This window comes from Citrus sinensis, chromosome 4 (genome assembly GCF_022201045.2).
Source record: "Citrus sinensis cultivar Valencia sweet orange chromosome 4, DVS_A1.0, whole genome shotgun sequence".
Classification (NCBI taxonomy): Eukaryota; Viridiplantae; Streptophyta; class Magnoliopsida; order Sapindales; family Rutaceae; genus Citrus; species Citrus sinensis.
Window position 1 is genome coordinate 18,976,186 of NC_068559.1, and position 12,806 is coordinate 18,988,991.

General features: G+C 32.7%; 1 protein-coding gene across 2 annotated transcripts; it reads right to left on the minus strand.

The window, feature by feature from the left end:
• Window positions 1-5,008: 5,008 nt before the first annotated feature.
• LOC102619420 (uncharacterized) lies at window positions 5,009-12,347 on the minus strand. 2 transcript variants are annotated; one of them, XM_006484844.3, is made up of 10 exons: window positions 12,181-12,347; window positions 11,980-12,084; window positions 11,611-11,672; window positions 11,428-11,511; window positions 11,283-11,314; window positions 11,076-11,157; window positions 10,140-10,368; window positions 9,242-9,469; window positions 7,016-7,308; window positions 5,009-5,615 (listed from the first exon to the last, which is right to left on the minus strand). In XM_006484844.3, the coding sequence occupies exons 1-10, from the start codon at window positions 12,205-12,207 to the stop codon at window positions 5,255-5,257; spliced, it is 1,503 nt and encodes a 500-aa protein (XP_006484907.1). In that variant the 5' UTR covers window positions 12,208-12,347; the 3' UTR covers window positions 5,009-5,254. The 2 variants fall into 2 exon arrangements, with proteins under 2 accessions (XP_006484907.1, XP_006484908.1); XM_006484845.4 differs by having other exon boundaries at window positions 11,980-12,104.
• Between the last annotated feature and the right edge of the window lie 459 nt (window positions 12,348-12,806).

Consider the following 12,806-nt stretch of genomic DNA (forward strand, 5'->3'; position numbering starts at 1 on the left):
AGAGTCTCCGCAATTGCAAGGATTCGAATCCACTTGCTTAACATTTGTTGAGAGGATGAATTGCACTAAGGCCCTAATTGGGATACTATAAGTGGTTTTTCATAAGTTTTAACAAAAATAATATTTGGTAAATTTTTTAAATTTCTGTATTTTGACAACAACTTTTAAAAGTAAGTAGGAGTTATTTTTTAAAAGTAGCTTATTACATAAGTTATGATATCTTTTTAAAGTTCCTATTATAATCTTAATAATTTAACAAAAAGATAATTATTTCTTATTATTTCATAAGTCATTATATATAAATAGAATGTAATTTAAACTGTGTTTATTTTGGTCATTATATAATAAAACAACAATTTTGTAATAAAATTTATCAAATGCATGTACTCTACTTTTCAAACTTATAACAACCACTGCAATTTGTCAATCCTAATCTCTTGAGGATCCATTGACAAATGGCAAATAAGATATTCTAGGGTCAAGATTTCTTCATTTATATTTTACCTTATAAACAATAAATCTCGTAGTTTTGTTTGGCTTTAGACTCACTATTTATAAAGGCTTCTTCCTTATTTAGTGTACAAATTAACTATCAGAACTTAGAATTAATTTTTACTATTCTATTAAGTATTTAATCCACAATCGCTTTATTATAACTAAGGAGATTATCAATTTTTCCCTTACTGAAATAAATATATACCACTTACTCCCTCACAGTTTTTATAATATCCAATAATCCTCTAGTGCCATCATTTTACAATATTACCCTTATTTTCAATTACATTTTATCATTATAAATTAAATTAATCATATAAATTAAATTTTAAAAATTGAAATATTAAAAATAAGAAATATAGGCTTCGATATGAATAAGAAACTAACAATAAGATATTTTTCTTGTATTTTTTTATTTTTTAAATATTTTTATAATAAATATATATTTTATATTCTCAATATCAAATATCAAGTGTATGCCTCTTTTACCTCTCTTTTCCTTTAAATTTTTTTGGTACTAGAGGAGTTATTAGATATTAAGAAAATAATAAGAAATAAGTAGTATATATCGATTTCAGTAGGAGAAAAATGTTAATCTCCCTTATAACTAATATACCCTCCATCTCAACACAGTAAATGATTTTGATTATTATAAATCTCTCACAGATTTTTCAATATATCTTACTTAAAAATCTTTTTTCATGATAGTAGAAGAGTTAAAAAAGCGTGATTCAAATTATTGAAAGAAGAACAACCTATCTGAATTTAGTTCTCCTCAAGTATTGTTACAGAAAAATAGATTTCCCTTTGAGTTAATTTCAAGATTAAAAGAGTTAGAGATTTGAAGAAACGAAGGAAAAAGCAACTAAATTGAATAAGTTAGAACAGAACACCAGATAAAGTTGTTTTAAAATAAGAGAAATAATCAAATCCTTGGAATCGATATGTTTTAGTGGTTTGTAACGGAAAATATAAATGAAGAAATTTTGATCCTACAATATCTTATTTGTCACATGTCATTGGCTCTTCAAGAAATTATTAAAAATTGAGATTAAGAGGGAATTAGGATATATTTAAGGGAAATTATCAGCCATATACCCTTAAATGACACCAGTATCAAACGTGCTACAACACTTTTCAAGTGTATCACTCGTATACCCTAAGTTGACAAAACACTTATGATGTCCACCAATCCGTTAACTGCCGTTTGCGAGCGCTGACATCATAAGGGTAATCTAGTCTTTTTAAAAAAACGACATGTCATCCCATTTACCTAGTAAAAAACGACATGTCATATGATATATTTTGATAAAAATGTCATGTCATCCCATTTATCGGATAATTGTTAATAATTGCTAAAAAAAAAGCTGCTTTACAACCGAATCTATTCCTTCAAAATTTAACCTAAATTATTGAAGATCTACTCCTCCAAGCTCAAACTTGAATTTTTTATGGTATAATATGTATAATTGTAAATAATATGTTGTTAAAAAAATTTTATAGAATAAGATGAATATTTTTTATGGATAATTGTTAATAATATGTACCATTAATAATTCATATTTTTTAATAAAAAAATGTATTGTTAATAACAAAATAAAAAAAAATTGTATATTGAAAATTTACATTAATTTTCAAGGTAAATTTATTTTTTTTCCTCATTTTGAGTTTAAAGGGTAGAATAGTCATTTTGTTCAAATTCTGTTAAGTTCTTAACAGTAGTAAACGGAAAGGTGGACGCCAAAACTCTTTTGTCAACTTAGGATATATGAGTGATACACTTAAAAAGTGTTGTAGCACGTTTGATACTAGTGTCATTTAAGGGTATATGGCTAATAATTTCCCTATATTTAATAACTATCAAAACTACTTTTTTAGTCAATAACTTATTTTATCTAATAACAGAAATAATTTATTTAATCGACTACCATAATCCTAAGCTGACCCCATCGTATCTGCTAAATGCTTTTTAATGACATTGTTGCTTGCTTAAATCTTTTCATGTTTGTTGATGACTACAAATTAAAAAATAAATTTTGCGGTTCCCATTCCCATTAGATGGCACTTGATTACGTATTTGCGTTACATTGTTGTATATTTCCTCAACTCTAGCATAGAACGTACGACTTTAATTTATTTATTTTTTCTAAATTGATTTTCATGAAAATACATGCAGAGACGAATGTACCTAACGATCAGTGGTGAGCTCATAATAGAGAAACTAATTTTAAAAAACTTAAAAAGAGAAAGTTACTTAAGTTACTTATTAGCATCAGCCACTCAGCCAGAACCCTACCCTTATATTCGAGCCCTCACAGTTCGAGCTGCCACAATGTATTGTGAGAATTTAATTTCCTTCCTCAATTTGAGTGAAGAGCTTTCGAAATGTGAGTTCAAAATGTGAGTGAAATAGACGTTCCTCGAATATTATAAAGGATAAAAATCTAGGTTATACTATATAAGGTTTATAATTTAGTAATCTCATCAAATATGAGATTGTAAATATAAGTATAGTAATCTCATGAAATATGAGTTGTAATATGAGTAATAATCTCGTATAATTCAAAAAAAAATTACCTATTAATCTCTGTTAAATGTATTAAAATAATCCATTAAATTTAAAAAAATAGCTCTATACGCCCATAAAATTTAAACTTTTGATTTTAAGAATAATAAAAGCTCACACTTTAATTTAAAAAATAAAGAATTATAATAATCTATATAAATAATTTTACTGTTATTTAATTTAACATAATTAAATCTATTAAAATGACTCGTACAAACTCATCAATCCATAAAATTTTAGTTTTTGATACGTCATCATTACCGTAACCAATTTTTTAATCCGGCACTGGGTACAGGTAGGTCCAGGGCAAAAACTACTGGTGATGTGATGTTAATACTTACGTTTGGTTAGTCAAAGAGCAAAAACTAATTGGTGGTTGGCTGTCGCAATCATGTCGTTTACAATTTCTTGGTCTAAGGTTGAAGAATTCGAGTTTTCAGTCAAATCTGGTTTGAAAAGAAGTACAATCCTTGACGTGTTCAAACTATGAATGGATTGACTAGAATTAGGATATTTTCTGGATTGAGCTCTTCTAAATGTTTTAATATCTTGTGTTAGGTATAGGTTAGTACGAGTGAATGATTATTATTTAATTATTTTAATTTTTATTTATTATCTTTCAATTACTTATATAAATTTTATTTAGAAAAAGTTCATATTATATGAAAGAAATTGTGATCAATTAAATAATCCCCTTTTTATTTTTCTAAAAAACTCTATGCCTCTCTACCGAAAAATCTCTATCAATTCATTGGAAAAAATTTTTGAATTGATATCTTTCCATGTTATGAAATACTTTCAAGTTTACATAATAGTGTACAGTAAAGATTTAACTATTTTTATATTTTTATTTATCAGTCAGCAAGTGTGATTAATAGTATACAGTTAAGATTTAATTATTTATATATTTTTATTTATGAGCCATCAATCATTTTTTTTTTTTGGGTTAAAAAACTCGGATAAATAGAAAAAAAATTCTTGGTCCAAAATCTTTTACTAGTTACTTCATTTTTCTAGTTCCATCGTTACTTTGTGTGAAAGCATGTCACCATATTCTTGATTTATCTATATCCTCCATCTAAAATTTGTTATGAGATGATTATCAAAATATACGGGAACGTTCATTAAAAAAAGGAAACTCCATTTTTACCTCCCACCACTCTCATTCAATAAGTCGCGATCCATAGCTACAATTTATAATTAGGAGACTATAAAATAAGGATTTTAATTACCTTCTTGTTTATGTACAACATTTTTTAGATTGAATAAAGAAACATTCTCTATAATCTAGTCTCTTCTTTTCTTTGTTCCCTCTATTTCTATTACTACAACAACATGATGTTTCATTTTGATTAGTCTTTTTAACAACTATGATTACCTTTTGTCGTTTGTATTTGTTACTTAAGCGTTCTTCTTCGACATTTGAGAAATCTACATACGCCATATGTAAAATGTTCAAAATACATCAGTCATTATCTTGTCAAAACAAATAAATCAGTCATTATATTAAATCAGATCTGTTAGCACAGGTGTTATCAGTTGGTGGTAAAGGATAATTTTAAAAAATAGCTAAAATCTTCTCGAACATTTTGGAAGCACCGGACATGCGCCAAGTGCGCGATGTCTTGTCCAAAACACTTAAAAGACTTGCATAACAGGAGGGTATCCAATGCAGCTCCCACTCAAATCATGAAATGTGACATTAGTTTCCACGATTACAATTTATAGAAGAATTTATAGTTAAAACATTACTTAATTTTATATCCACACAAGTTTCAATGGTTTTATTTGTCAGTAAGATATTGTTCACACTGAGACCAACGCCTCACTCCACCGGCAAGCGGGAAGACTAAAGTTTTTTGGGGTTCAAATCTTATGTAATATGCACGAGTGTTTAATCGATAAAAAATAAAAACAAAAACTTGCCACAGCCGGCCAGAGAGAGAGATCCAAGATCAATGACTGTAAAACAAATTCAGTCATTAACAATGCAACTGACCGTCAATTCACATCATTCACTCTCTCTACAGTTTCACTATAGAAATGGAAAAAAAAAAATGATACACCAGGCAAGTTTGCGTTTCTTCTGTAAGCGAGCTTTTAGTTTACATGAAAAGACTGTGGTTCTGTAAATATACTCAATTTTAAACAAAAACGAATAAATAACCACAAAAAAAAGGAAAGAAAAAAGAGTCAAGGCTGATGAAAAGAATTTGTTCCTTGCTCATGGTGATTATTAACAGGTGGGCTCACAACTGGAATATCCAGACTGCTTCCTTCAGTTTCAGGGGCGACTTCTCTCACATCGGCTATTCTTGCTTCTGTCGCCTGAATATCACTCCACTCACCATCTCCAATAGGCTGGAGGTTGACCTGATCTACTGTCATGTGGACCACACTCTCCCCCGGTTCTGGTACTGCTCGAGAAACACTAAGACATGCTTTATCAACATTCTCGTCTGACAAATCTACATCTTTTGTTTGTGGAAGGGAGTTATCCATATTTGATGACTCTGTCTTCTCCTCGAAAACTTGCTTCGTGTCGATCTGTTGTCTGTTAACAGAAAAAGAGATTGGGGTGTCAAACTTAATTCCTCTCAACACTTGTCCTCAAGGACCTAAACGGCCCAAATTTTATGAGCTGATATGTGCACCTATGATTAGGCAAAAGAACTTAAAGGTCGAAGTAGCATACATATTGGCAATTGGAGAGCACCTCCAAAAATGAGGAGGAACAGCTCATCACTGCATCATCATGAAACAGTGGAGTATTCCACAATGCTGACTAGACTTGGCAAAATCCGGGTCCGGTCCGGGTTTTGGTGTTGCCCGGGACCGGACCGGATGAGAGAAATGCAAGCCCGGACCCGGGTTAAAACCCGGTTTTTCCGGGTGCGGTCCGGGCTTGAGCCCGGCACCTTCCGGGTCCGGGTTTTGATCCGGGTTTTTAAAACCCGCATGTGATAACTTCAATTTTTTTTCAATTTTTTTCTTTAATTTTTTTTTTCATTTCTCTAACAATGTAAATTTTAAAAAAGAAAATAATCAAATAAACTCATTCAATCTCAAACTTTAAAAAAGAAAATAGTCAAATACAAATATATAACACATTAACAATGCAAATTTTGCACAAATGATAAATAAAAATTATTTCAATCTACTTTCTAATACCTAAATTCATCTAATTTCTAACTTAAACTCATTCAATCTATATATAAAATAAATAAATTAAATTCAACAACACAATAAATTTAAATAACATCTAACATATCATAAATTCATAATTATATATTTATATATAATATATTTATTTTTTAAATTTATTAAAAAACCGGGTCCGGTCCGGGTTCCGGGTTTTTTGTGTTGAACCCGGACCCGGGCCCGGAAATGTCCGGGTTTGAGAATTTCAAACCCGGATCCGGTTTTTATATGCATGCGGTCCGGGTTTTACCCGGACCGGATTGGCCGGGTCCGGGCCGGGTCCGGTCCGGGCGGGCTTTTTTGACACCCCTAATGCTGACCACCACAAAATTAACATAACAAGAAACCAGCAGATCCATTTGCTATCATCATCTAATTTCATTATAACTTGATTTTGGCCTTAAGACGCATGACAAACACTGGAAGACAGCCTAATATTGCATAGAAACACATTTTTGTCCATGCAATCTCAAGTATATTCAATTTTTTTTTCCCTTTTGGGTTTAAATATTTCAGGAATCTCTCAGTGAAATTATTCCACAAGTTAGTTCCAAAATTCACTGAAGTAGAGGCTTGACTGACATCATCTTTGACAGCCTGATTTATTTTCTTAAGATACATCAAAGTAAATTTGTAAGATAAGTTCCTTATTTTACAGTTAACTTGTGTCCAATGTACGCTGATGAAAAGCAAGAATTGCATTTAAAGCAAAATGACACCAATATTGTCTAAGACAGTAGTTAAAAGTCATACCTTTGGAGTTGTGCCTGTAAAATATTCACGTATGCAAGGAGCTCTTCCTTGCCTTTTATAGCAGCTGCCTCTTTCTGAGCAGCTTCCTTTATTCGAGCTTCAGCATCTGCTTCAGCAACCCTGACCTTCTCCTCTCCTCTCACAACAGCTGCCTCTAATATTACTACACGCTCTCTAGCTTTAGCAAGCTCAGAACGCCATAGGTGTGCCTCTTGAATAGAAGAGTCCCTCTGTTTAATCAATTGATCTCTTTCTTTACTTAGCACCGAGACTTTTTCTTCATACTCTTTCAGCTGCAAATATTATAGAAGTCCAAATAAACTACAACTGTTATAATTCAAGTGTTATTCAGTATCAAGTATTAACATTTGTTGTTATTTATCCCAATAAGTCACAAGCAAAATAAGAAAAAATAGCATCTGAACACTGCATATTGTCGTTTTATTAAGTAAATTTGATCAAACAGCAGAGGATTTTGTTTTTATTTTTATTTTTTGCTCAGAAACAAAATAAGTGTATTGGATGTAGGAAATTTACATAGAGGAGGGAAAAGAAGTCCATTAAGACAAATGTCAAAATCCCCAAGCCCAAGAACTGTAAATCCTATAAGATAAAAATTCTAAGTAATGAACTTACACCATAGCTGCTTCTAATTAATCAAAATAAAGAAGAAAGACAAATCTTTAAACTCCAGAGACATAGAAGCCATAAGGAAGCCCAGAACACAAATCTTTAAACTCCAGAGACATAGAAGCCATAAGGAAGCCCAGAACTTAACTGTGTCCCAAAGAAACATGTAATCCTCCATCACTTTGTTCAAAAAAATTCTTAACTTTATTTCAATCCATAGGACCCAAAATATAGCCATAACTGCACAATCCCATAAGACAGAAGCCTTAACCCTACCTCGAAGTCTCAAAATTTTTCCGAGAGAACAGAGAAGCTTGTTAGAAGTGCTACCCAACTCAATTTAAAAGTCCTAACCAACTTGGAGCATAAGAAGAAAGCCGTTGGGCGGAAGAGATAAGTGGTTACTACTTTCTGAAGCATTTTTATATAAGATACACCAATCCAGAGATAAAGCCATACTTGGTCCTCTCTTCTGAATCACATCATTAGTATTAATCTTCCGCTGACCAACAGCCCCACACCATCATCTTCACCTTTGAGGGAACTTTAGTTTTCCAAATCAGATTAGAAAGGACAAAAATGGGGGTAGAGTCATCTATAAGCTTGAGAAAGTACAATTTAATAGAAAAGATCCCTGATTTTTCTAGAGTCCAAGCTCTCTTATCTTCTTTTACGGTATCAATATGAACTCCCTTTAAAATCCCAAGCAAGTCAGCCAGTGTTGAAGCTCTCTGTCACTCAAATTTCTAAAGAATCTAAAGTCCCAACTCCACTGCATTGATGAAAGTCCTCATCATACTAGCTATAGAACAATTATGACCTAAAGAAAGACTATACAACCGAGGAAAAGACTAGCTAAGCATCCTCTCTCCCACCCAAACGTCCTCCCAGAATCTAATTTTCTGCCCACCACCAATAACTAACTTAATATTTGACAAAAAACCAGCTCTACTCTTCGATATATACGCCCAAGGACAACTATTGGATCCTCTATTAACATCAGCAGTATCCCACCCATTTTCATGCATGCCATACTTTAATGACCAGATCCCAAAAAGAGTAAACTTCCAAAGGAAATCTCCATGGCCACTAACCAAGTAAGGCTCTAACCAAGCAAGGCTCTATCACTTTAACCAAATTACCCAATCCTAAACTTCCTTTACAGATAGGTTGAGACCACACTCCACTTCACCAAATGATCCCAACTCCTTCCCACAAAAAATCCCACATGGCCTTCTCTATTCTTTTAGCAATTGAGATAGGAATGCAAAAAAGAGACATAAAGTAAGTTGGCAAGATAGAGAGAACTGATTGAATCAATGTTAACCTCCCACCTCAAGAGAGACAAGCTTTTTCCACCCATCCAATCTCTTCTCAACTTTTTCTAACACAGGAAGCCAAATTCTACAGCCTTAGGATTCCCCCCTAGAGGTAATCCTAAGTATTTCAAAGGCCAATCATCACTCTTACACCCCACAGCAGAAGATAGTTAATTATGCGTGTGCTAAAAAAGGGATTTTATTCTAACTTGATTTATCATCACAGAGTATAAATTGGATTGTGCAATAAACCACAGAATAACTGAGAAAAATTTACCTTCAAAACGCAAGTCTCCAGCTGCTTCGTAGATTCTTTGTTTATACGCTCAATTTCTGCACATGCAATTCTCCTTTGTTCATCCATTGTATGAGCCGCAGATGCTGCAGCCTCAGCAGCTTCAGCAGTCTCAGATAGTTTATCTGCTATATCTCTTATCGTTGAATCACGAGCACGGAGGTCCCTAGCCAAATTTTGTAATTCCTCATCCTTGACTCTTAGTGTCTCCTGCAATAAGCATAATCTCACTATAGTGAAGCTAGTAAAGCAAATATCTAGATGGACTTAATACTGGCATCATAAGATTAAATTTTGGCCATGTAAGGTGGCCACATGCCAAGCAAGGCTATATTGGACAGGACATGAGTTACATTTATCTTGTCAAGAAACTGGATCAATTTTTGGCCCCCACATTCTAACCCCAACATCAAAATTTCATCCAAGGACCAGCAGCACATTGAAACCTGTCCGAGTTCTATGATTAGAAACTCTCACGCATAGGACAGCTATGAGAATTAGATATTTTCAAATTAATTGTTGAGAAAATAGAGCAGTAAGGCATTACATGCAATCTATAATTGTGTTGTGGATTGTAAGAATAAATAAGAATCAAGAAAGAGAAGCTTGGCGAAGTCTGAAAGAGTATAAAGAAGTCAGATTCAACAAACAGCTCTTAGAGTTTAAAGAGTAGTTTATCTAGTATACAGGCAATACTGTATTTATAAAACTCTTAGATGTCCCCAATATAGACAATAATTCCTGCACACACGATCTTTAGATCTCAAATTAACCAAATAAATTAAATGAAGAACAAATGAAGACCTAATAACTCAAACTAAAAACTATTAGGGTACCAAAATTCCTTAAAGTAAAAGAAATACTGAAACAGGCAACGTACCTTCATAATGGATAGATCATCCATGGGACCATCAGTTATTCTATTTGTCATTGTTCCCAGAGCATTTCTCAAAGAGATCTGCATCGCTGCTTCAATTTCTTTAGAACATTCCTGGGCCGTTGAATTCGCAGCAGCAACTACTGTTGCAACTGTTCCTAATTTTGCAGAACCATTTCCACTTAAGGAGTTTACTGCTTCTTTATGGGCTTTCAGAACCAACTGTGCTGCACTGGTTATTGGAAGGCAACAAAACAGGGGGAAGTGAGATAAGAAAATCAACATTAAGATAATGCTAGCTCCAATATCCATATTGAAAAGGGAAAACAGCTGACTTGTACATGGACCTTAAAGGCAGGGAATACATCAATTATAGTACAAAACACGATCAGCCAAATGAAAATGGTTTAACTGAATATCATAATAACCAACTGAACGCAAGGCTGTTTTCCATTTATTTATACAAATTTTGATCCATTCATTCTTTCTTGCCTCTCCACCATGTGCAAGTTAGACCATTTGCACTACAGAACTTATTTAAACCAAAATGAAATTAACAATTGTCCGTTACAGCAGAACATAGGATGAAAATAAACAACTAGTGGTTTCCTCGACAAGGCAAGGCATGGTAGGATAATCTCGTGCTAAAGAATTTGTGACATTATAGTTTTAAGAAAAATCCAGGTTCTTCAGAAAACCTTAAAATTTGCATTGTATTAAAGTCATAATCCACATTTATAGCTCCCAAAATGTTTTCTCTATTGCTGTTTCCAACATTGAATGACCAGATACTGATGCATTCTAGATTTTCAAGTTCTATAGTAACAGCTTTTTAATCTTCATACATAGCAGATACCTAGAAACAAGTTATCATACCAGTGTAGAAATAACAAAACATATCCAGTGTAGTAATTTGTAGAACAAGATCTAAATACTTACTGTAGAGTTGAAACCCAAGCTCTAGCTGCACCAGGAGTCTCTGCACAAAGGAAATAATCTTTCTTCTGTGGAGTCCCAATATCTAAAACATATCATTAAGAGGCCCAAACATAAAGCAAAACCAATTTAGCCATGCAAAGATTTTACTAAACCAAAAACATGCAAACTCATTTCTTTTAGAAGAAATAATTAGGTTAATAAGGATACAGAAACAGCAGCCATCATACTTGGGTAGTCCACTACAACAACACAAAGAGAACTGATATTAATAACCATTCAAAATAGTTCCAATCAGACAACAAGTAGCAGTGCAGGCAATGAAGCAAGCATAACCATAGAAAATCAGTCTTACTGGAAGTTCACGGGAGATATTGCAATAGTGCTATTTTCATCAAATGTAATTGTTCCCTTGACGGTTGGCTCATTTCTCCTTGTCCTAAAATCAGTCAGCCAGCAAGTGAAAAATATCAAGTTTAATGTGTTCCAACTGAAATGATCAGAGCCCATAATGAAATTACACACAAAATGCACTTACTTGTATTCCATTTTTCCCGTGGTTGGGTCTAAGATCACCCACCTTTCGTTCCATTTCCTCAGCTATTAGAAAAGTACAGATTAAAGTTATAATTGTCACAAAAAAACAGATTTTGCAGGGCAAATTGAACTTGAACAAACCCTAATCCATTCATTTCATTGACAAATTAAATAACTACCTGACTTTCTATCCATATCCAATCACAAGTGAACATGTGTTTTCCAGATTAAAGAAAATTCACATAAAATTGTAAAAGAATTCATGCCTATTAAGGGAATTAGGATTCCGACCTTAGAAATTATAACAAAGTTAAAAAAATTCACGAAAATTGGAAATCATCAAATCAAGAGACCAAGAGAAGATGATTACAGTTTCGGATCGCTTGAGAAGTGGGCCCTGCAACAAGCTGCGACCAGAACCAGAAGCAAGCTGCCGTTTGATCTTCTCCAAGCTATTCTCTGGATCACCGACTCTCTGCTCCATCATCACAATCACTGAAATCAATAATTAAAATGAAATAAAAAATTGAAAATTTACATTAATCACATGTACAGAAAGAAAGAGACTGACCGTAGTAGCACCATTAGTAGAAGCCATGGTAGATCGATTACTCGATCAAAAAAGCTTTTCTTAATATTTTAAATTAATAACTATTAATATTATTTCAGTGCGTGCGTTGTTCGTATTTCTAACAAGAAGGCTATTAGGTTGTTTCGTGGACTAGCTGTTGATGATGACCACGTCATCGTCATTTATTGTTTAACTTGCACAGATTCCAGTTTTTCACAAAACGGGCCGCATTGTGCTTTTCACACCCTTTTAAATTCTTATAAAACCCGACATTTTTCGAATGGGAGCTCTATTGTTAAGGAAATTACATAACAATTGACAAATTTGAATTTAACTAAATTAAAATATTTTTTCACCTAGAAATTATGAACCCTGCCATCTTTAAATAATATAATCAATTTTTTTTTGTAAAATTAAAATAATTTTGAGGCAATGAAGAAATAAATTATATAATAATAAGATTTTTAATATAAAAAGATATGTTTGGAACCTAATTAACTCTCTTGTATTTTTTGCCCTTTTTTGTAATTTTAGCAAAGTAGGAACTATATACGTAACAAATTGGGTTTGATACAAATTTTATAGTGGTGTTAATAGCTTGAATCCAAGAGAAAATGTTCTTGATA

Coding starts and splice junctions, on each gene's coding strand:
- LOC102619420 (XM_006484844.3), bottom strand. CDS start 12,207: ATGGCTTCTACTAATGGTGCTACTACG. Junction 12,085..12,180: donor CTACTAATGGTGCTACTACG/GTCAGTCTCTTT, acceptor ATGATGGAGCAG/AGAGTCGGTGATCCAGAGAA. Junction 11,158..11,282: donor GTATGATGGCTGCTGTTTCT/GTATCCTTATTA, acceptor GATATGTTTTAG/ATATTGGGACTCCACAGAAG.